Source organism: Pseudorca crassidens, chromosome 17, assembly GCF_039906515.1.
Source record: "Pseudorca crassidens isolate mPseCra1 chromosome 17, mPseCra1.hap1, whole genome shotgun sequence".
Lineage (NCBI taxonomy): Eukaryota > Metazoa > Chordata > Mammalia > Artiodactyla > Delphinidae > Pseudorca > Pseudorca crassidens.
The window spans coordinates 14133156-14157959 of record NC_090312.1 but is presented as its reverse complement, the minus strand read 5'-3'; the positions used below and the strand labels follow the sequence as shown (position 1 = coordinate 14157959).

The window sequence follows — 24804 nt, the reverse complement described above, 5'->3', positions numbered from 1 at the left end:
ACGTATAGGTGCTTTTTAAGCCTGTGCTTGCATTGCATTTGCTGATGTCCTACTGGCCAAAGCAAGTCACTTGGTCAAGACCTGAATCAGTGTGGAATGGGACTGTGCAAGGTTGTGTATACAAGGAGGCAAGGCTTACTGGGGCCCATTACTGTATCACAATCTACCACATATACCCTAGACCAAGGACTTGAATGTCTGCAGGGTACTCCTTATCATGTCTTTGCCTTTCTCTGCATGTCATCTTCATTCCTTTACACAAACTACTTCCCCTAAGTCTGGAATCCAGGAATCACTTCTTCAGCTTCCCACCTAAAGGGAAACAGGTCTCTTCCTCTTTAATTCTATTCTGAAAATAGCTAGGAAGAACTTTGATTGGTCTGCTGTGGGTCAGATGCTCACCCCAAGGCTAAGCAATTGGGATACGATCATTGGCAGCTCCCAACAGACCCTCATATTTGGAGAGAGGTTGCAGAAGGAGCAATTTTAGAGACACCATTCTAAAAGTGAATTGAGATCCCTTCTGGAATAATGGAGATATAGTGGCCAGAAAAGACAAATAGATGTGCAGTGTTGGGGACCATTGAACAGAAAACCTCACAGGCTCTCTTTTTAGAAGTTTTTTTTTTTTTTTGATTTATTTGTTTTGTTAGGTGGTTGGGAGAGTCTGGATTTAATAAGAACTTAAGCTAGTTTAAAAATCAGTTTCTATTGTTTTCCAAAACATTACCTTATTAAACCAATCTACACATTTTCCTTACTTTCTTTGAAAAAATGCAGATTAACATCCATGGCTGGCCACCCATGGGAAGGTTTCTAACTGAGTGTTCTTTGTGGCAAATATACAATAGAGATTACATTACTTGTCACTCACCTCCGTCTGAGATTGTGTTGGGAAAACAGCACACAGAAAGCAAAAGAAGAAAGACTTGCGTCCTTAATTGGCACATCAGTCACATCAATGAGGGTCTATTTTTTTCCTCCAATCCTGTTAGGAATTTAAGAGCATATGCTAACAAAGTTCCACATCGGGATCTGTGAATATATGGGATTTGGGGCAAACAGAAATCACTGGGATCACCTCCGCCGTGCAGGGGTCTCTGATGGAGGCATTCCACCTGAGTGTCACTGAGGGTCCCCAGCATGAGCGGAGTGTAAGGGCCCACTCTCGCTTTTTAATTGGATTGAAGGAAAGTTAAGAGAGGCAACCACTGAAAGTGCAGGAGAGTGGAGGAATGCTGGCCTTTGGGGAATGCTACCCAGTTTCCACAAATAGTAGAGATTCCTGAAAGGCTTTGAGGGAGGCTCTGCTGGGTAGCCATGGCGATGCTGTGCTTCTCGCCTCCCTGCTGCCAAAGAGCGAGTTTGTTCCTCTTTCCCAGGAGCCTTAGCTGGTGCAGCCGTGGCTTATTTCAGAAACCTTCTAGACACAGCTCCTTCTCGGAAGCACTTCATTACTTGGTGGAACCTGCTCCTCCCTGTCTTGGTGCCCTGCGGTGTTTCACAGGCACCCCTTCTGCACAGCAAACATTTGCCAGTAATTGTGGTACCACCGCTTTTATTTAACCTGCTCTGGTTTGCTTCAAGGGGTTATTTAGTTCTCTTTTCGATTCTTTGCTGGCAGTTAGGGTGTGTTTATCAGCAGGATTGCTGAGGAGTCTCGGCTGTGACTTTGGAATATGAAAACAGTCTGGCTTCACATATAGCCAGTTCAAAATTAATGTTCCCTTCTCCCTGCATTCCTTGGCTATCTCATCTCCCCTACGCACTGGTCCTGAATGGGAATTTATGGGAGATGGTTGGGCCCAAACAGGGATTTCTCATTGAATGCAGTGGACAAGCCAAAATGAGAAAAGTTTAAATCAGGTATGTTGTGCAGAGGTCCATGAGAAGACTCAAGAAGAATCCATGGGTTTCAAGGTTGGGCTACAGAGCCAGGAGCCAGTTCAAGCTACTCAGGGTACATTTATGGTGCCAGGAGTGGAGGTGGGAGCTGGGGGGTGGGGAAGGGAAACGAGAAGTTTTCAAATGACTCACGGACCCAAGAGAAGGAAAATGAGACCTGAGATGTGTTTGTGGATATAAAGTGGAGGGGGGCTACACCCCCTACTTGAGCCAATGCCCCTCTATTCTTATATTTTCCATATTGAGTGACCAGCTAAGATGCATAATTTTTTAAATTAGCAAACTCTACATTTTTAGGGCAGCTTTCGATACACAGAAACATTAAGAACAAAGTACAGAGTTCCCATAAACCCCCTTTCCTCCCCCTCCTCAGCTTCCTCTATGATTAACATCTTGCATTAGTGATACATCTGTTGCAATTGATGGACCAATATTGATACATTAACTAAAGTCCATAGTTTCCCTTAGAGTTTACTCCTTGTTGTACACTCTATGGTTTTGCCAAACTCATAATGTCATGTATCCACCATCACAGTATCACGAATAGAATAGTTTTACCGCCCTAAAAATGCTCTGTGTTCCGTCTATTCATCCCTCCCCTGAAACTCTGGAAAACAATGAGCTTTTTACTGACTCCATATTTTTGTCTTTTCCAGAATGTCATATAATTGCAACCATTTAGCCCATAGACACCAACCCAAGGAGCTGGACAAGTATCTCCAAGGAACGCAGGAAGGTAAGTGTTAATGAAGCTGTATTTCTTGCTTGCTACATCTGTTTTACCAACTTTTCTGCAAAACATGTTTTGAGCAGTCATGTTGCTCCAAACATAGGAGTTATAAAATTAAATGAAATATGGTGTCTGCCTTTGTGGGTGAGGCTGATGAGTCAACATATAATTGGATAATACACTCTGATGACAGTCCTTGCAGGGTGCTCTGGGGGCATCCATGTGTCTCTTCATCCCACAATATATATTGAGTGCCTGCTGTGTTCCAGGTGTTGTGCTGGGCTGGAGACACAGAGATGAAACAGGCACATGATCTGCCTATAAGGATCTCACTTTCCGCTGCAGGGGGTGACCTGTAAACACGATTCAGGGCAGCGAGGGCCAAGATGGAGACAAGAGATAACAGAACTCCTTGGAAGAAGGCATGGTTGAGAGTCTTTGCTTAAACTCTTTTTTTTTTTTTATGCTTTAGGCAGAGGAAGTAGACTTCTTATTTTATCATAAAACCATTTATGGAAATGTGTATACGTAACTACTTTAGCTAAAAAATTCTCTCTGTTTAATCTGAAGCCTGAGATGATAAATTCCTCACTCTGCAGAGGAAGCCTCAGTATTGCAGCATTAAATATAGATCATTGAGCTTCCTGAGGTGGAAGATGGAAGCCAGCATGCGGAGGGCAGTCCTGCTTAGATGAAAATGACATCCTCAGTTAGTTCCCGCTATGAATTCTCCTGGGGTCTAGTGAATGAATTTGATGCTCAGGGGCAAAAGTAGCCTTGCCTTTTCTTTTGGATGAAGAATCAATCATTGCCTGTCCTGGTCTGGTTGGCTGTTTTATTTATTTATTTATTTATTTATTTATTTAAAATACATTTATTTATTTATTTTTGGCCGTGTTGGGTCTTCATTGCTGCGCGCGGGCTTTCTCTAGTTGCGGTGAGCGGGGGCTACTCTTCGTTGCGGTGCACGGGCTTCTCATTGTGGTGGCTTCTCTTGTTGCGGAGCACGGGCTCTAGGCACACGGCCTTCAGTAGTTGTGGCACGTGGGCTCAGTAGTTGTGGCTCGTGGGCTCTAGAGCGCAGGCTCAGTAGTTGTGGCGCACGGGCTTAGTTTCTCCGCAGCATGTGGGTCTTCCCAGACCAGGGCTCGAACCCGTGTCCCCTGCATTGGCAGGCGGGTTCTTAACCACTGCGCCACCAGGCAAGTCCCTGGTTGGCTCTTTTAAATAAGACTCTGCCCCAATGGGAGCCTCTCACGGTTTGGCCAGGACAATTAGAGAAAGGCCAAAGGTGCCCTGGAGTGTGATTCCCAGCCGAGAGTTGAATGTGAGTGAGATCTGACAGCTCCACACGGCCTCTCTGCACCAGCAGATGTTTTCTGCCCAGGACAAGGAGACCTAACGAGTATGTTCATCTTTCACCCCCAGATCACATGTGCTAGCCCCTGCCTGATAAAGAAGTTGACAGGTATTCAATCTGCCTGTACTATGTAGTTCTGCCTACTGCAGGTTTCCATGAGGTGTTGCTTGAGGCTGCATCTCCCAGGCTTCCCAGCTGGGCTGCCTTGTCCAGAACTGTTTGTCGCTGCTACAGTACAGCAGTTAAGAACATGGGCTCTGGATTTAGACAGTTTTGGTTTTGAAATCCAATTCTGCCACTGACTAGCTATGAGGTGGACAAGTTGCTTTACCCCTCTAGACCTACCTGTAAAATGAGAATAATAATAGTATCTGTGTATCAGGATCCCAAAAGGAAATAGGTACTGTACTCAGATAAGGATCATTCAAACAGGACTTGTTCACAAAAGGAGAAATCATAGATGTGTGAAAGGTTTAGGGAACCACCCTAGATAATGAGGGAACCCAGGTTAACAGCACAGAGCTAAGCCACTCCTAAGCCACTAGGAAAGAGGGGAGAAAGAAGGAACAGGAACCAAAATGGGGCAGTGGTTCCTAATAAAGGTCTCTGAGGGCTCCCCCAGTGGCGCAGTGGTTGAGAGTCTGCCTGCCGATGCAAGGGACTTGGGTTCGATCCCCAGTCCGGGAGGATCTCACGTGCTGCGGAGTGGCTGGGCCCGTGAGCCATGGCCGCTGAGCCTGCGCGTCCGGAGCCTGTGCTCAGCAACAGGAGAGGCCACAACAATGAGAGGCCCACGTACCACAAAAAAAAAAAAAAAGGTCTCTGAGAAAAGTTATGACCTTAGTCCACCGGAAATGACTTTACGGGAGGCAGCGGGCAATCTGACTTGACTTTCCTTCCTTTCTCCAAAATTCTGCTCTCCTAAGGCTCCCTGCTGGCCAAACCCAGCTAGAAGCTGGAGGACATGAGAGGAGGCAATATAATCTGTACAGACCAGCCTGCCAGGGCAGAGAGCAAAATGGAGGAGAGTGGGGATGGCTGTGTAGGTCAAACATCCTGCACAAACTCGTTCACGGCGTGGCTCAGCTGATTAAACAATGAAATGGCATTAAGGGCTATCACAGTTCTGGGCATCAAGTGTTTAATGAAAGTTAGCTAAGATTATTAGTATTTCTCTTTTCTAGGTCAAAAGTGAAATAGTTGTCAATGATTGAGGGCTGAGCACATGAAGTAGGACCTGTCTGGAGTAATAGAGGGTTATACACATGGTCCCCACCCAAGCCCACGTAATAAGTCTGTGCTTCCTTTGGTATAAAAGGAAAGTTAAGTTTTTTGTTTGTTTGTTTGTTTGTTTTGCGGTACGAGGGCCTCTCACTGTTGTGGCCTCTCCCGTCACGGAGCACAGGCTCCGGACGCGCAGGCTCAGCGGCCATGGCTCATGGGCCCAGCCGCTCCGCGGCATGTGGGACCTTCCCAGACCGGGGCCCGAACCTGTGTCCCCTGCATCGGCAGGCAGACTCCCAACCACTGCGCCACCAGGGAAGCCCGAAAGTTAAGTTTTGTTTCTCCTCTCTGAGGAATGCTCAAATACTTCTTGCACCCTGTTCCACTTTCTGCACTCCTATCATCTTGTCTTCGCCATTTCTGGTAGTATATGGCCATGCTATTATGAAGAAAATGTGATTTAAGCTACTAGTCACTAAAGTAGTGGTTCTTGAAAGAGTAAGCGTTCTTTGGGTTATTGGAGGGGTGGGAAATGGGGCCTCGACTTGCCAAGATGCTCCCTGTCAGGGGGTGCCCTCTCTGCAGGTAGCATCTGAGATTTAATACCAGCAAACACTTGCGAAGAATTCTGGATTCCAGACACTGTTTTACTACGCGTCCTACATGCATCTTCATGAACCCTCACAGTCGCCCTTTGAGGCATTATTACCCTCACTTTACAGATGAAGAAACTGAGGCACCAAAAGTTTCAACTTTTTAACCTAAGTTCTCAAAGGTCCAAGTAGCAGAGCCAGAAATTGAATCCAGTCTGACTGCAGAGTCTCTGTTTTTCTCTACACTGGCTGTGTTGGCATTCCTGCCTCATAGTACGTGTTCAGGAAGTACTTATTGAATTAACTGGAGTAAATGCACAGAGCTATAGAAAGTTTAGAAAGTTTTAACTCCATGGACTATACACCCTTGTTTGAAGGAAAGGCTGATGTAATGAATTTATGTCCATGAGGCACAGGAAAAAGCCAGATTTAGCACTTTAAAGTCATTCTGTTCTTATATATAAAGTTATTTATGTAGGATCCATTTTGGCATGCAGATCATTACCTAACATGGTATAAATACACACACTCACACACAAACTACACACACCATGTCTTTCCCAGGTGGGGACAAGCTGGGGTAACTTAGAGAGCGAGATTCCGACTCATCGACTCATCGCTCTGGAAATTCCAAGAGCTCACATTTAGAATGTTGCCTTTGGTGGGAAGCAGCTCATAGCCGCATAGAGGAGTGAGATACATGTTATCATGGCCGTTGGGCTTGACTGTAGTTTAACCTCAAGGTCATTGGGAGGCCAGAGCGGAACAAAGGAAAGAATGTTGGCCCCTGAGTCAGCTGAGCCTCCAGGCACACTGGCCTCCCTCTGCTGGCCTGCCCATCGGCACCATGGCAGTCTGTACCAGCCTTTAGCAACGCAGCCACATTCTTCCCACAGGACGGGAACCCACCCCCTCCCGGGCAGGAAAGCAGGGCCCCTCCCTGCCTGGCCCTCGTTCCTTCTTGCCCTCACAGCCCATCTCCCCACTCATACAAAAGACTTTTTCAGAAACTGGTTACCTAGACTTGAACTTTTCAACAAGGCTTTTTGTTTTGTTTTGTTTTTTTCTTTAAGCTCCACAGCTAAAATACCAGATCCTGCTGTTGCTAAGATTAAGGATTTTCTTCCCGTTTTCTCCCTCAGCTCAGTTTCCGTTGACTGGGAAGGACCAAGAGATGGATTACTGTTCCCTTGCCAAAGGCAGAGAGGGTGCTTGAGCTCCTGGGGCTTACACTTGGATTTGACGTTACTCGGACCTGTGCTAATCATTCTTAGTTACTCCTCATGCTCTCCTAAAAGTGACACGCAATTGTGTCAGTAACTAAGCCCTCCCGAACAAAACCACTCAGCCCTAAGTGTACACAGGAGAACCAGGAATTGGAGTAAAAGGTCATTTAACATGAATATTTATATATTGTACATAGTGTGTTCCATGATTCATTCAGCTTATTTTCATTTTATGCATTTTCTTCCCACTTGCAGTCTTTATTTATTACAAAGTTGAGGCTGTTAGCAAAATAACACTTAGGGGTGGGTTTTCTTTTTCCCTTAAAAATTTTTTTTTCCTGCTTTCTACTTTATCTCTGGGAAGGTATGCCAGTATAGCAACAAAACTGGTCACTGCTGCCAAACCCCAAGAGACTGATGGCATATTGTTCTGAGCTGAGCATCTTTGCCAGGCTTTTACCACTGAGGGCTGAGCACGGTGGCTGTGTGAGCCCTGTGGTTACTGAGCTGCAGCAGCTCACGTCAGTCACCATCTAGGGACAGGAATCACCCATTCCTCTGACTTTTGATGTGGAATTGCAGGTACCAAGATGGCTTGAGGGTTCACTGGGTGCCTGTAGTCTGGAGCTGGAAAGACTTGGGTTTATGGCCCAGCACTGCCACTCACCTGCTCTGTGACACTGGGCAAATCACTTTAACATTCTGAGCCTCCGTTTCCTCTTCTACAAAATGAGCATAATAACAGAACCTTCTTGGTAAAGGTAGGCACATGTTAAAATGTATAAAATGTGTGTACACACTCGGCTTGACATATGACAAGTTCCAAACAAATGTTAGCTCTAATTACACACACATGATCCTAACAGTAGCCCAGGAGGTGATGAGGAAATGCAAACCCTAGGGGATTAACTCCCTTTCCTAACACAGGCATCTAAAGCATTTTGTTATCCAGTCCATGTTTGTTTCCTTCCGAAGCTTGTGATCTATTCATGATGGAACACACCTCAACACCCCTTCCCTCTTTTTATCAGAGGTATTTGAAGTCTGGAAAATTTGGCCTTTTGGGGCCTTGACCTGGATACGAATGATAAGAACAAGTAAAAAACATTCAGGTTTTCCTCCTGCCAGTGCCTGTGTTGAGTTAGAAATGTCATCCTAATGTTTTGGTTCAGGGCTGAGTTCCATCCTTGTGGGAGCTACAATTCCCAGCACTCCTAAACTTCGTGGCTGCCATCATGGTCTTGACAAATGGTTTACCAAGAGGTGCATCCCCCAGTTCCAGGGGAATATCCTGTCCAGTTCTGAATGTCATTTTCCAGGAAAAACAGACACACACTTGGGCATGCCAGGAGGAAGGCCACCAGGATGGTGAGGGTTGTGAGAATATACTAAGAGCAACAGTTGCTAGATCTCAGATGAAGAGGCCTGATGCATGGGAAACAGATTACCTTTACCTTTGAGGCTTCGGATGGAAGGTCTTGGGCAACAGGTAGGAGTTACTGGGAGATAGATTTGGGTTCAACTGGAGAGAAAAAGTTTCAAGCCTGAAAACAGTTCAGCAATAGAATTATCTGTGATGAAGAGCTGAGTTTCTCATCCCTTAGAAGGGATGTGCCCAGTGGACTTAGAAGCAATTTTTAACAATGTTATTCTAAGGATTTATGCATAGACAGGAAGATAGCTAAGGTCCCTTCCAGCCCAAAGATTCCATCATTGTGAAGTAACTGTCTGCAGATTTGCAAAAGGCTTTCCTACATCTATTTTCTTTCATTCATATGCAGTTGATCAGTTGACCAACAAATAGCTTTGTGCTTCCTACTGTATGACACTACGTACCAAGTATGCATCAGAAAACATCTTGCTCTCAAGTACCTTATAGTCTTGTGGGGTAAATGGACAAGAAAACAGACATTTGTAACAAAGTGTGGTAAGGGTTATAAGAGGAAGCACAGGGAGCTGGAGATGAGAGAAGGCTTCCTGTTGGAAAGGACCACCAGGATGGGACCTGCAGGAGCTGCCTAGGTGAATAGTGGGAAGACAGAGCAGGAAAGGCATTAGCATGAGCAAAAGCCTAAAAAACAAGGCAGGGTGAGGGAGTTGTGAACAGTTCCGTTTGCCTGGAACAGAGTCCATAGAGATGAAAGTAGGGACAAAAAGAGACAAGACTCGAGAAAGAGGTGGTAGATGGTAAAAATGGCCACAGATTCTTTTCCTCCTATTAACAGGGGAAGTCTATTCCCATCTCTGAGTTGACTGTGGGACTTGCTTTGGCCCATGAAAAATGAACAAATGTGACACAAGAAGAGGCTTGAAAAATGTTTGTACATGGAAGCTTTTTGCTACTCTTGGAACCTTACAATGACTTTTTTTTTTTTTTGCGGTATGCGGGCCTCTCACTGTTGTGGCCTCTCCCATTGCGGAGCACAGGCTCCGGACGCGCAGGTTCAGTGGCCATGGCTCACAGGCCCAGCCGCTCCGCGGCATGTGGGATCTTCCCGGACCGGGGCATGAACCCGCGTCCCCTACATTGGCAGGCAGACTCTCAACCACTGTGCCACCAGGGAAGCCCAACAATGACATTCTATTAGGTCCAGGGTATCCTCATGGATGATGAGAGATGCTTGCCACAGTTTCTTGGTCACCCCAGTCTACAGCCAGCTATCTTCAGAAACAGAGTCACACAGCTGACCTGCAGTTGCCCATGGATGGATAAGTGAGCCCTGCTGATACTGGCTCAAAGCACCACAGAATCACAAGCTAAATAAATGGCTTTTGTTTTCATCCATTAAGTTATTATTATTATTAGGTAAAAGCTAATTGATGTGTCAGTCAGAGAGATTTATAAATCATGTTAAGGAATTTAGATTTGAATCGGAGAATGCCAAGGGTTCTTCAAAGAGTTTAAGCCATGAAAGTGGTAGTATCAGATTTGTGTTTCAGAAAAATCACTGTTGGACCCAGCCAATGAGATCATGTGTAGTTAAGCGTCTTGCAAATTGTGAAGCAGGGTGCAAATACAGTTGATGAGTAAAAATAGTAAGGATGCACGGGACACAATTTCAAGGCAAACCCTTCAAATCAAACCCTCTGAAAACATCTAGCAATGGCACATCTGGCTACAAATTATCTCCCAAGCAAGTAGCTTGCTGCTGGTAGCCAGCCCTGGGCCTAGAAGAAGAGCTGGACAAAGCAAGGTGGCATGGGGGAAGGGCAGAATGTGCTAAGACCATAGGAAACTCACTTTTCTCAAAGATGACCTGGATCAGCAGTTCTTCAGGCTAATTTGGTCCCTGGATCAAAGACCTGGGTCAAGGGGCCTCAGGAAAACCTTTCAGGAGATTATCATAAGGAGATAATCAGAGAATTGCACAAAGATTGGTGAGTTTTTTCTTTGTAGCATTACTTCTAATGTCAAAAGTTTAACACTATAAATGTCTAACAAGAGGAAAATAATGATGTTATTATAAAACTATGTGGTTGAAAACTATGCAAATGTTAAAATAAAATTTTCAAAAATTATGGCACAGAAGTTCACAATATAAAAAAACATGTATAAGGAATGCAACAGACAGTTTTTCACTAATATTCATTCTAGCCTTTTACCTTAATAATAGAACTCCTGATTTTTAACCGGACACATGGCCACCCAGCTAGAAACCGTTTCTCAGCATCCCTGGATTCTGAGTGTGACCATGTAGCTGATTCTGGACGATGGAATGTGACCAGGAGTGATGCATGCCATTTCCATATTGTCCCCTAAGTATTTTTGGACTAGAGTTCCTTTTGCCTATTCCCTTTCCTAAAGGATCAGTTGCAGATGTGACAATGGGAGCTAGAAAATATACCTGAGACCCAGAGCCCGTCTAGGGAGTAACCTGTCTGCTGTGCTGATGAAACTCCTGCCCAGCGTGAATGCCTGACCAAAGCTCAAGTGACTCACGAGCTGCTGTATGTTTGAGGGACACTCATCTGAAGGTCACTGATCAGGTGCACAGGTGGGCAACTTGGAAAAGTCACACACTCAGCCAGAGGCAGAGTCCTGCCAAGCCAAATCTTCATCCTTGCAGCCTGGCACCTTATCTCTTAGATTAACTGTAGTGTTGTGAGGACTGCAAGGGACGTGAGGAGCTAAGGGAAGAAGGACTGTCACGGGGGTGCAGGTGGGTGTATATAAAGTGTGAATCACCTTGGGGTATTCATTTTGGGTCATTTCTCCATTGGCCTATTTCTACTGACTCTGGGCCCTACTCCCTTTCCGCTATGGGTTGAACTGTGCCCCTACCCCACCACATTCTCCTGCAGAGATCCTAACCCCCAATACCTCAGGATGTGACCTTACATCTTTTTTTTGCAGATGTAATCCAGATGTAATCCAGTTAAGATGAGGTCATTAGGGTGGGCTCCACTCCAATATGACCGGTGTCCTTATTAGAAGGCACATAGACACATACAGGGAAAATGGCCATGTGACAATGAAGGCAGGGGTTGAAGTGCTACAGCTGGCAGTCAGGAATCACTCAAGATTGCCAGAAAACCACCAGAAGCCAGCAAGAGTCAAGGAATGATCCCCCTACACAAGACTTCAGAGAGAGCACGGCTCTCCTGACATCCTGATTTCAGACTCTAGACTCCAGAACTATAAGATAATATATTTCTGTGGTTTTAAGTTACCCAGTTTACAGTATTTTGTCATGGCAGCTCTAGGAAGCAAATATACTCTTTTTGGCCAGCCCGACTCTCAGGAATGGTCAAAGCCGGCAGAGCTGTCCAAACGGCAGGGCACCTATAGGATTCTAATCCCTTACACAGAGTTCTGGGAGGGAGCAGCTGGGCAGGCTGGGGCCCTGATTTACAGGGTTTCCTTTAGATTAAAACCAGAATGCACCAGACATGAAAAAGTGCAAGCCTTATTACTTAACACTGACTCCTACCAGCGTTATGAGGGAAAGAAACAGATCGGGGTATCTGGAAGATCTTCCTGGGAGGCTGAGCCCCAGACCATGAGTCATATTCTCCTAGTTTCCTTTTTTGGTATAATTCTTTTTCTGGGACAAAACTCTGCCCAAATTTTACTCAGACCTCCTAAGAAGGTGAAGGTAACTAGACACATGTGAGTATCATGCACTTTTCTCATTTAAATATCATTACAATAAGGTGGAGATCCTATTGCCAGGGCAACTAGTAACAGAAAATGAGCAGTGTAGTTTTGATAGAGACTCTTACTCCACTTGGACTGATTCCTACTGTGTCCCTGGCTACCCTCTCATTTGCTATTAAAAGCATATAACCATTTTTGGGTATTTTTTTTTGAATTTTATTTATTTATATTATTTTTCTCACCTTGTTTTGCTTTCCTCTTTGCCAAAGTTCTCATTCCTTACCCTCAAGTTCAACCTGACCTGCAGACTTGCTACTGACGTTGCTAATTTAGCTCCTTCCATTCTAACCACAGAACTTGATGATGTTTCCCCTTCTCCTGTTCAGGAGCCTCTCCCTCTGATCAACACTTCACTCACCAGTTTCCATGACTGTGTCCCCAGGGCCTGACATGTAGTCATATGACCTACATAACCTATCCTGAGTATAAAGCCCAGCAGGGCTGTGGACCAGCTCCCATGACCATGTGATAAATTCTTCAATAATTCCAGGCAGCAGGCTCCTCATCTGTAAAATGAGATGTTCTACTTTATGAGAATTAAATAGGATAATGTATGTGAAGTCTGATGCCTATAGGCTTTGCATTAGTTATCTAATGCTGCGTAACTTAGTGGCTTAGAGCAGCAATAATTATGTACTAACCTTTACGGTTTCTGTGACTTCAGAATTCAGGAGCAGCTTGGCTGGGCTGTTCTGGCGTGGGGTTTCTCATGAGGCTGCAATAAGATGTTGGCTGGACCTCTGAAGGTTTGGCCGTGGCTGGAGAATTCACCTTGGAGGTGGCCATCACAGGGGTCTGCTTACCCAGCTGCTGGCTGTTGATGGGACGCCTCAGTCCCTCTCCAGGAGGGCCTCTCCTCAGGGCTGCTCGAAAAGCCTCATGGCATGTGGCTGTCTTCCCCTGGTTAGAACAGTAGGGGTGCAGACCGCGGGGAGGGCACAGGGTGTATATATATATTTTTTTTTATTTTTTTGCGGTACGCGGGCCTCTCACTGCTGTGGCCTCTCCCGTTGCGGAGCACAGGCTCCGGACGCGCAGGCTCAGCGGCCATGGCTCACGGGCCCAGCTGCTCCGCGGCATGTGGGATCTTCCCGGACCAGGGCACGAACCCGTGTCCCCTGCATCGGCAGGCGGACTCTCAACCACTGCGCCACCAGGGAAGCACGAATGTCAACTTTTATCGTAATTTTAATTACATATATATTTTTCTTTTAACTAAAAATATTTTTATTTATACAAACGATGATAACGTGCTATTTGCTCATCCTTGCAAGTAGATCTCCACCCCTGCTAGCCAGAATCTCAAGTTTATAGAAAGGCTTTAATGGGGTCCAGTCACCTACACCATCCAAAGGGTCTCAGTGGCACCCCACTCTCTCAAAGCTGCCTCCTTGAAAACGGCTCCCTCTGTGGGAAGGAACTGTGGGCAGGAACTGTGGGCGGGCATTCCAAGGCCAGGGGAGGGCGAGGAGCCTCACTTCCTGGTCCACCTCCGGGTCAACCTGAGGTCATGACCTCTGGATGATCCCGCCTCAAGGTACCGCGAGAAGCTGACGGTCTGCGGGATCGACTCCATTTTCCCAGGGCTTTGCTCTGTCTTCCGGGCTTCGGCCGTTGGCCGTTCCTGCGACGACGTCGACTTAGACAGCAACCCCTGTCACAAAATGCACGTTTCTGTCAGATTCTCCACTCGAGCCCTCAAGGACCTACCAGACTGTGGGCTGGACCACGACCCCCAGACCGCGTCCTAAGAACCTTCTCGCCCGAATGATTAGCTGCTTCTTCCCAAGTGTCTGCTCACACCTTGAAACAGCCGCTGCGGAAGGCGCCTCCCCTAAGATCCCCGGGACAGGTAGGCCCTGCGTGTGCTTCCCGCGCTTCTGCTCGCGGCCAGGCCCTGTCGTCCTCACCCACGTGGCACATAAGATGTATATTATGTACAGTGTGTGTGCATATTATATGTGTGTGTATGTATATATGCATATATATGTTTACACAGATGTGGAAAATAGTGTTATTTCTAGGATTTACCATAACTCCTCACGTTTGTGTTCTCCCAAAATACATATGTTGATGTCCTAACTACACCTAATATATATACATATTATGCATGTATATGTGTATATGTATATATATGTTTATGTATCTGAGGTTAAAAAAAAAGGATTATTTCTAGAATTTACCATAACTACTGTTGCTGGTGGCCCCCCCAAATTCATATGTTGAACTCCTAACTGCACATAATATATGTATTATGTGTCTGTGTGCATATATATGTTTATATATCTGAGATAAAAAACATTATCTCTAGAATTTACCATAACTGCTGAAGTTTATGTTTCCCCCAAATTCATGTTGAAATCCTACCCGTGGAGATGATGGTATTAGGAGCTGGGCCTTTGGGAAGTGATTAGGTCATGATGGCAGGGCCCTCACGAATGGATTAGTGGCCTTAGAAGGAGACTCCAGAGAGCTCCCTCACCCCTTCCGCCAGGTGAAAACACAGTGAGGTGTCCTGCATGCACCAGGAAGCAGGCTCTCAGCAGACACTGAATCTACTGGAGCCTTGATCTCGGACTTCCCAGCCTCTAGAGCTGTGAGAAATACATTTCTGTTGTTTAGAAGCCACCCAGTCTGTGGTGTTCTGTGATAGCAGCCTGAACTGGCTAAAACAGGTGGGGGAGAGTAGTCAAGCTATCATAAAATGTGGTGACTGAAAAGATCAGTCTCTTTCTTTCTGCAACATTCTCCTCAGGCGCTTTCAGGTAAATGAGCCACTAATTGAAAGCTCAAACTCCCTTCAGGTCTGATGTATTCCCTCTGAGGAAGTCTCTCCTTTCTTCCTGGAGGACCCACACCCGTTCACTTTGTTTGGTTAGCTCTTCTGGCACCACTCTCTCTGCGTACCTTCATCTTAGTCTTCACTTGGCCCTCATCTTGCTTCTCTGCCTTCTGAATTGAAGTTATCCTTCATTGTCAAGGAATGATGGAAACTCGAAATATGTTTTTCCCTAAAACTAGTGTGATAAGTTGTGTTTAGATTTTCTAGGCTAGTTGACAAAGGCTCATTTTTCCAACAATGTAACTGATAACTGGCAATACAAATTTTGGAAAAGTAATAATGTTACCAAATGAATAGCTAAATAAAACAGAAGAGTATACTTTTCATTGATTGATTTCATTTCTTAAATTACCGTAGAGGAAAATTGACTGTCAGGTATATAGTTCTTTGAATTTTAACATGAATGATTTATGTAACCCCCTCTATAATCAGGATACAGGACAGTTGCAGTGCTCCCCCAAACTACCTTGTGATATTCCTTTAAAATAACAGCCCTGTCCCTAACCCTGACAACCACTGATCTGTTTTATTCTTTATCACTGTAATTCCGTCACTTCAAGACGGTTACATAAATGGAATCTTTGGGGACTGGTTTTTTCCACCCAGCATAATTCTGTTGAGATCTATCCATATTGTTACCTGTATCAATAGTTTGTTTCTTTTTAATGTTATGTAGTATTTCATCGTGTGAATATACTAAAGTTTGTTTATCCAGTTTATGGTTGAAGAATATTTGGGTTTCCAGTTTTTGGTAATTGAGAATAAACATTCATATACAGATTTTTCTGTGAATACAAGATTTTATTTCTCAAGGGGAAATGTCCAGGAGTAGAACTACTGAGTCATACAATATATATATGCTTAATTTTATAAGAAACTGCCAAACTGTCTTCCGGTGTGGCTGTGCCATTTTCCATTCCTACCAGCAATGTTCAAGAGTTTCAGTTGCTCCACATACTCACAAGTGCTTATTATTAATTAAAATTAAAAAAAATTATTTTAGCCATTCTAATAGGTATGTAGTGTGGCATCTTATACTTTAAATTTGCATTTCTCTACTGCCTCATTATGTTGAACATCTTCTCATATGCATATTTGCCACAACTGTATCTTCTTTAAGGAAGTATCTGTTCTTTTGTCTATTTTTTTAAAAAATGGGGTTTTTAAAATTAACATTGAGTTTAGAGAGTTCTTTATATCTATATCTACATAGCTCTTGTCAGATATCTAATTTGAAAATACTTTTTTCTAGTTTGTAACTTGTTTCTTCAATCATTTAATAATGTCTTTTGCAGAGCAAAGTTTTTAATTTTAATGAAGTTCACCTTATAATTTTTTTATGAGTCATGCTTTTGGTATCATTTCCAAGAACTCCAGTTCTTCTATCTTCTGTGGTTTCTGTTAAGAAATCTGTCATTTGAATTTCTCCTATAGGTAAGGCATCATTTCTCTGTGGCTGCATTAAAGATATTTTTCTTTATTAGTTTGCAAAAGTTTAATTATGATGTGCCTGTGTATGGATTTCTTTGAGTTTCTCCTATAAGAGTTTTGCTTAGCTTATTGAATCTGTAGGTTTAAGTCGTTATTATTAAGTCTTTAGCCATTATTTCCTCAATTTTTTTTTTTTTTTTAAGCACCATCTTGCTTCTCTTCTTTTTTGGGACTCAAGTGACTTTAATTTTAGGACTTTCTTTTTTTTTTCTCACAGGTCCCTGTGACTGTTAATTTTTGTTCAGTCTCTTTTCCTTTTGTTGTTTAGATTGGATGAGTTTTATTGATCTATTTTTAGATTCACTGTTTTCCCTGTCATCTCAGAGTCCATTTAGTGAGTTTATTTATATATATATATATTTTTGGTTATTGTACTTTATATTTCTAAAATTTCCACTCAATTTTTTGATTTCTTTGCTGAGATTTTCTACTTTTCCAGTTGTTTCAAGAATACTTGCTATTGCTTATTGTGGCATTTTAAAAACAGCTGTTTTAAAGTCTTTGCCAGAAAATTATAATATCAGTGTGTATTATTTTGCTTAGTTTGCCCTAACAAAATACCGTAGACTGGGTGGTTTAAACAACAGAAGTTTATTTTCTCACAGTTCTGGAGGCTGGAAGTCCAAGATTAAGGTGCTAGCAGGTTTGATGTCTCCCAAGGCCCCTCTCCTTGGCTTGCAGACAGACAGCTGTTTTCCTACTGTGTCTCATGTGGTCTTTCTCTGTACAGAGGCATCCATGGTGTCTCTCTGTATGTCTAAGTTTCCTCTTCTTATAAGGACAGCAATTAGATTGAACTAGAGCCAACCCTAATGGCCTTATTTTAACTTATTCTCCTTTTTAAAGGCTCTGTCTCCAAATATAGTCACATCCTGAGGTACTGGTGGTTAGGGCTTCAACTATGAATTTTGCGGGAACACAATTGAGATCATAACCCTGTGTCATCTTGAGGTTGCTGTCTGTTGATTGTCATTGAGGATTTCCTGGTTCTTCATATGCTGAGTAATCTTGAATTGTATCCTGCACATTTCATATGTTACATTGGGAGACCCTTGACCTCATTTAAATCCTATTTGAAAACATAGATATTCTTGTTTTACTAGGCAATTGACCTGGTTAGGTTCAGGCTCTAAGTTCCAATCTGCCTTCTGCGGGCTATAGTTCCAACGTCAGTTCAGATTTTAAAGACTTTGCAGTTCCAATTAGATCTGTCACATGTGTGCCACCCAGGGGTCAGCCTGTGATGTACGCAGTTGCCTTTCTGGATGTTTGGTTCTTAAATTCTTTGAAATGCTGATTAAGATCACATCCAGGCATGGACAGTTAGGGGTGACATCTAGGAGTTCATGAGTAACTTTATGGGGTCACTTTCTTGGTCTCCTTCCTTTGCAATCTACAGATACTTGTTCCCTGGGTGTCCCCCTTTTGCTTCGTTAGCTAGAAAGCTAAGGCTTTCATTAATCCTGCCCTGCTGCACATATTTGTGACTATGTACATACACATCCAGGGCCAACTGCTTGGAGGACAGAGAGAGAGTAAAAATCAAGCGGGAGTCACCCCACCTTCTTGGAATTACAGCTCCACTGATTAGAGGAGAAGGACCCCCAACACTCTACCCACTCAGTGGTCTCCCAAAGGTGCTGCTGCTACCACAACCATTGCATTGCTTGGGGTCTGAAGTGTGAGAAGACAGAAAAGAAAAAAAAAGATGAGGAAAATTTACACACTCTCTTATTTCAGTGTTAGAGTTCTCTTTTCACTGCTTGAGGCAGATCTAAGGGCTTCTTCTGGAGCTCTCTGTTTGTGCTGATACTAATTTCTGGGTTTCAGGCTGCACTGTGCTCAGGCTGGGAGATACCAGAGGAAAAAAGAATGAAAAAATTGCCACTTGGTAATTTTTGGTTTGGTGGTACTTCAGATGGTGGTCTGCTTTTCCAATCTTCCCATTACTGTTTACATCTCAGGGTTCTCAAGTAGCTGTTTCACACATTTTGTCCAGGTTTTACAGCTGCATTTAGTGGGAGAGGCAGAGTGGATTGTGCTTACTCCATCTTACCAGGAACCGGAAACTCCTGAAACAGAATGATATCAAAATTGAATAGGAAAAAGATGGAAACATGTTTTTTGAATGCTAATGTTTAAGGCAAACAGATACAATTAGGAGAAGATGAAGATGTGGGTAGAAGTTTAAGTGAAAAATATTAATTCTGAAAGAGCCATCTAAGAATCTATAAAAGCTTTTGAAATTGAGAATACTGGTACTTGTTGTTTAATTTTAGATGAAAATGGATAGTTTCTATCTCTGGCATATGACTAGTAACTATGTTTATGCTTATAAGGAATGATTAATGTTTCAATTCACAGAAAAAAAAGAAGAGTGGGGAAGAGGAACATTCATGGGGGAATATGTGAAACAAGAGAGAAATGGAGTTTAAAAGTGTGTGTATGTATTAATATGTTTGAGTTTGATAATAAGGATAGTGAAGGACAGAAAGAGGAAAGCTGTTAGTGCTTGCGTCTCCTTGATGGGAAGAATAGAGGTCTGAGAAAAAACATGAATCATATTATTCTTTTGTAACCACGTGGTGGCACTGTTGGCATGAGACAGCTTAGTGCTGTCATTTGCAAAATAGGGTGTGTACATTCTAGGGATGTGCAAGACTATCCCTTGAGGTGGCTGAAGAAAATATTAGAACTTCAATCTCTATTTAGATTTTATTTTGAGAAAATGGAAATGAACTAAGCTTTACTAGTATTTAATATGATTGATACTGACTCCATCACTTAATCAGTAAGGCAGATAATTCTGTGTCACATGGTCTGCAAGAGGAATGAGAGCTCTATAACTCAGAGTTGGTGGTGGCTACGTCATCTGAACATACAGTGACATATTACAGCTTATATATTCTTGGTGAAATGGATTTACGCACTACATTACTGATTATGGTAAATTAACACTCTTAAAGTGTACAAGTGACTTAAAATATTTCCTGCAAAGAAACTGCTGGTCAAAATGATCCTAATAATTCAAGCCAACAATAACAACAAAAAAATGGAAGGGCAGCATGCCCCCTCCTGGTTTGGATTCTTCTTCAGGTATGTCATGAGCTAAAAACAATGGCTATTGGTGATATGTTATCTAGCAGCATTTTTTTTTTTTGACAAAATATACCCACTTAACCAGTGTTTTTGAAGTGAAAGTGATGTTTTTGACCATAAATGAGAAAATAACGGCTTTTTGAAGAAAGCTCATGCTTTGGAGAAATAATTTGGAAAGCATGTTTAAAAATATTTTCATCACTATGTGATTTTTGTTCCTGAGATTGACTTATTTATTTTACCTATAAAACTCTTATATTTCAATGTTAATAAGGCTGTGAAACTGAACTTTCTAATCTGTTTAAAAATCTTCCAAATGAAGACTTTAGGTAGGTTTTAAGACCATTTGTGAAAAATACAAATATTAAATACCTTCCATTAATTTTGTAAAAAAAAAAGTAACATTATAGAAGATGGAAATTTATTGATCAGATATCAACACTTATATATGAGTATACTTTTTCCACAAGGACCTGTGTTTCTTTGTGAAGTATATTTTTCAACTAGGCAGTTATTAAAATCAAAAACCAAAATAAATTTAGAAACAGTCCATCAAATCACTGTATCACAAAATGTTATATCCGGACTTTCAAAAACAATGGAACATGTTGAATCATATTTCTCTTGCTAAAATTAGTGATATTAGTAATATTTTTAAGTAAGGCAAAAAAGTTTATGTCATTAATAAGTAAACTAAAATAAAATTTAACTCATATTTCTTATTTTCTTTAAAGTTTATTTTTGTGCATCTTCTTATAGATACAACCCTAATTATATTTAGCACTTCATACATTTTATTGTTTACCAGGTACTGTTACAAATGCTCTGCATATATTAATTATTTTAACTCTCACAACACCTAATATATATACTAGTGTTCCCATTTAAAGAATCAGGAAGCTGAAGCAAAGGTAGGTTAAGAAACTGGCATAGGAACATTAGCTGATATGTGACAAAATCAAGATTTATTAGTACAGTAATGCATATATTTAATTTATACATAAATTACATTTTTAAACCAATAAACAGACGAATAGAAGTATAGGCTTAAAATTTAGAGACAATTTGTCTAATGCTAATAGGCATGGTGGTGACATAAGAATGTGCTCACCCATGTCCCCTGCATTGGCAGGCGGATTCTTAACCACTGCACCACCAGGGAAGCCCCCAAGAAGCCAGTCTTGGGCGCTTCAACGTGGAGTGAAAATTTAAAGATTCTTTTGGCAAGCAGTCTGAACTCAAGGTCCTTTTAGATTTTTATCATTGTTTCCCCTGAACTCTTTTTGATATTTTTTAAAAAATTGTGGTAAAATGCACATAACAGGGGTTTCCCTGGTGGCGCAGTGGTTGAGAATCCGCCTGCCAATGCAGGGGACATGGGTTCGAGCCGTGGTCTGGGAAGATCCCACATGCCACAGAGCAGCTAAGCCCGTGCGCCACAACTACTGAGCCCATGTGCCGCAACTATGGAAGCCCACGTGCCTACAGCCTGTGCTCCACAACGAGAGAAGCCACTGCAATGAGAAGCCTGTGCACTGCAACGAAGAGTAGCCCCCGCTCTCCGCAACTAGAGAAAGCCCGCGCGCAGCAATGAACACCCAACACAGCCAAAACTAAATAAATTTATAAAAAATTAAAAATAAAAGAAATACTTAAAAAATGCACATAACATAAAATTTGCCATCTAAACCATTTTCAAGTGTATAGCTCAATAGTGTTAAGTATATTCACATTGTTGTGCAAGCAATCTCCAGAAATTTTTAATCTTGCAGAACTGAAACTACATAGCCATTAAACAACAACTCTCCATGTCTCCTTCCCCCTAGCTCCTAGAAACCACCATTGTATTTTTTTTTTTTTTCTTTTTGGCTGTACCTCAGGGCATGTGGGATCTTCCCCGACCAGGCATCGAACCCGCACCCCTGCAGTGGAAGTGCAGAGTCTTAACTGCTGGACTGATAGAGAAGTCCCCATTGTATTTTCTGTTCCTGTGACTTTGACTACCTAGATACTTCTTATAAGTGTAATCAGTCACACAGTATTTGTCTTTTTGTAATTGGCTTATTTTACTTAGCATAATGTCTTTTAGGTTTAAACAGATTATATAGCACGTGTCAGAATTTTCTTTTTTATGGCTGAATAATATTCTGTTGTATGTGTACATCACATTTTGTTTATCCATTCATCTGTCAGTGGACACTGGGTTGTTTCCACCCTTGGGCTATTGTGAATAGTACTGCTAGGACAATGAGTGTACAAATATCTCTTCAAGACCATGCTTTCTTTTGAGTGTATCCCCAAATGTAGACTTGGTGGATCATGTGGAAATTCTACTTTTAATTTTTTGAGGAACCGCCGTACTCTTCTCCACAGTGACTGCACTATTTTACATTCTCACTAATAGGGCACAAGGGTTCTGATTTCTTTACATCCTTGTCAACAGTTGTTCCTTCTTTTTTTTTTCCTTTTTATAGTAGCTACCTTAATGGGTGTGAGGTGGATGTCTCATTGTGGGTTTTTTCTTTTTTCTTCCGTGCCACGAGGTGTGTTTTATTTTCATTAATCATACAAATAATTTTCTATCATAGCCCAGGGCAAACCGAGAATTTAGCAGTCCGATTGGAGGGTCCCCTCAGACACCCATGGGCCAGTGGCATTGGCACGGAGTGCCCAGGTTCACAGTGCAGCTTGTTGCTCGTGTCCATCTTGCAGGTGGCTCTTCCTCCACAGCATGACTAAGGTCTCCAAGATGATGGGGGTGGAGAATCCTCCAGGTTCTTAGGAAATTTCACTTCGCTTGCTTCTCCTGCTCAATGGTCTCTTTGGTTGGCAGGGTGTTCTTCTCCTGCGTCTCCATCGTCTTCAGCTTGGCCTTATCGAAGCCGGCAATTTCCGCCATGTTGGGCTTGTCTGCCATTTCTTAAAGCAGTCCAAGAACTGTCACTCCAAGCCCGCGGTCCAGGTGCTCCCACTCGTGTCACTGCAGCAGGAGACTCATTGTGGTTTTGATTTGCATTTCCCTAATGACTAGAGATGTTGTATATCTTTTCATGTGCTTATTGGCCATTCATGTGTCTTCTCTGGAGAAATGTCTATTCAGGTTCTTTACTCATTTTTGAATCAGGTTGTTTTTGTTACTGTTGTTGTTCTTAAATCTTAGGAGTTGTCTGTATATTTTGGGTTTTAACTCATTGTCAGATATATGGTTTGCAAATATTTCCTCCCATTCCATGGGTTGTCTTTTCACTCTGTTGATTGTGTCCTTGATTTAAATTTAAAACACAGACGTTTTAAATTTTGATGTAGTCCAATTTATCTATTTTAACTTTGGTTGGCTCTACCTTTGGTGTCATATCTGATGGGGTTCAGAACATGCTACACTAAAGTATGGCACCTTGGCATATTTAATCTTTTAAGTTGAAGGAGTTTGAGAAAACAGCAGAAGTAGGAAGGTTACTTTGACCCTCCCCTAACCTTTCACCCATGAAGTAGGTCATAAAGTCCTCATGTGGGAAGTGGTCTCCCTGTATGAAGCAAAGGAGCATCCTTATCTCCAAAGACAACGAGATGCCACCAAAAATCCAAATGGGCCTTGCTAAGTTACCCCCAGTTTACTATACGCACCTCATACTCCTTGCCCTATTATATTTCTCCATGACTAGACACTCTTCATCAAACCTAGCATAAAAATACTCAGGTTTAACTGTTTGTTCAGATCTTGATTTCCTTATATTAAATAAATGTGTATGCTTTCTCCTGTTACTCTGTCTTGGTCTGTTTAATTTTCAAACCTAGCCAGGGATCCCAAGAAGGTGGAGGAAAAATTTTTTTCCCCTAAATTTGCTAGAAATTACTGCCAAATGCAATGTCATGAAGCTTTTACTCTGTGTTTTCTTCTAAGACTTTTATAGTTTTTGCCCTCACATTTAGATCTTTGATCCATTTTGAGTTAATTTTTGTGTATGGTGTAAGGTAAGGGTACAGCTTTGTTCTTTTGCATGTGGATATCCAGTTTTCCCAAAATCGTTTTGAAAATGCTGTCTTTTTTCCCATTGAATGGTCTTGGTTCCCTCATCAGGAATCAAGTGACTGTGATTGTGAGGGTTTATTTCCGGGCTCTCTAATTCTATTCCATTGGTCTAGCTGTCTGTATTTATACAAATACCACATTGTTTTGATTATAGTATCTTTGTGATAAGCTTGAAAGACGTTTAACTTGTTCTTTTTCAAAATTGTTTTGGCTACTCAAGCTCTCTGTTTTACCATTACAACACAGTTATGAAGAGGGCAAAATGTACAAAACGTATATGAGGATTCATCGTTTTTTCCCCAGTAATCTTAATTTTTTGTTATTCAAATAATTTTCTGTGAAGTTTTTGAAGTTGCTATTGTATCATCATCCTTGTAAATTTATCTTCTTCATTTGTTCACTGGAGTAATTCTTCCAGATTCTCTCATATGAGTGGCTTTGCAAGTGTTTTAACTGTGCTTTGACATCATGAAATCCTGCATCTTTTACAAGATGTGCAATTCTATCCTGAAGTAGATTTGCTCTTGTATTTCATGGTGCTAATAGAGGTTTACATATGATAACCAGTGAATGTTGCCTCAATTGTCTCGATGGATTAGGAGATCTTTGTTTTAAGTAGGGAGGGATGTTTAAGTGGAGACTAATTTTTATAAATTGTCAGTTTTGTAGTAAATATTTTTACAGAATTAAACTCTGTGAATTTGGTGATTTTGATGGTAAACACTCAGATAAAGATAAGTTGTCATTGTTGAGGCTATGGGAATGGATATGTTCTTCAGAGTAAAGTGCTTTGGGAGAGCTGGAAAGAAAATCAAAGTACTCATGAGGCCACTAACTTTTAGAGGGTTGAGGACAAAAATATTTGAAGTTCCTGGGAATGAGTTTTCAAGGAATTATGATAAGAATTGGACTAATTAAAAAAATCAGGTCTTTAATGCATTTTGAGTTTACTTTTGCTTGTGGTGTTAGGGAGTGTTCTAATTTCATTCTTTTACATGTAGCTGTCCAGTTTTTCCAGCATCACTTGTTAAGAGATTGTCTTTTCTCCACTTTATATCCTTGCCTCCTTTGTCATAGATCAATTGACCATAGGTGCATGGGTTTATCTCTGGGCTTTCTATCCCGTTCCATTGAACTATATTTCTG

General features: G+C 42.1%; 1 protein-coding gene across 1 annotated transcript; it reads right to left on the bottom strand.

The window, feature by feature from the left end:
* Positions 1-22253: 22253 nt before the first annotated feature.
* Positions 22254-22572, bottom strand: LOC137210491 (thymosin beta-10-like). The gene has a single exon (XM_067712399.1). It carries the CDS (start codon positions 22543-22545, stop codon positions 22417-22419), a length of 129 nt encoding a protein of 42 aa, XP_067568500.1. The 5' UTR covers positions 22546-22572; the 3' UTR covers positions 22254-22416.
* Between the last annotated feature and the right edge of the window lie 2232 nt (positions 22573-24804).

What these genes read in the sequence shown, in the direction of transcription:
- LOC137210491 (XM_067712399.1), bottom strand. Translation starts at nt 22,545, where the DNA reads ATGGCAGACAAGCCCAACATGGCGGAAATTGCCGGCTTCGATAAGGCC.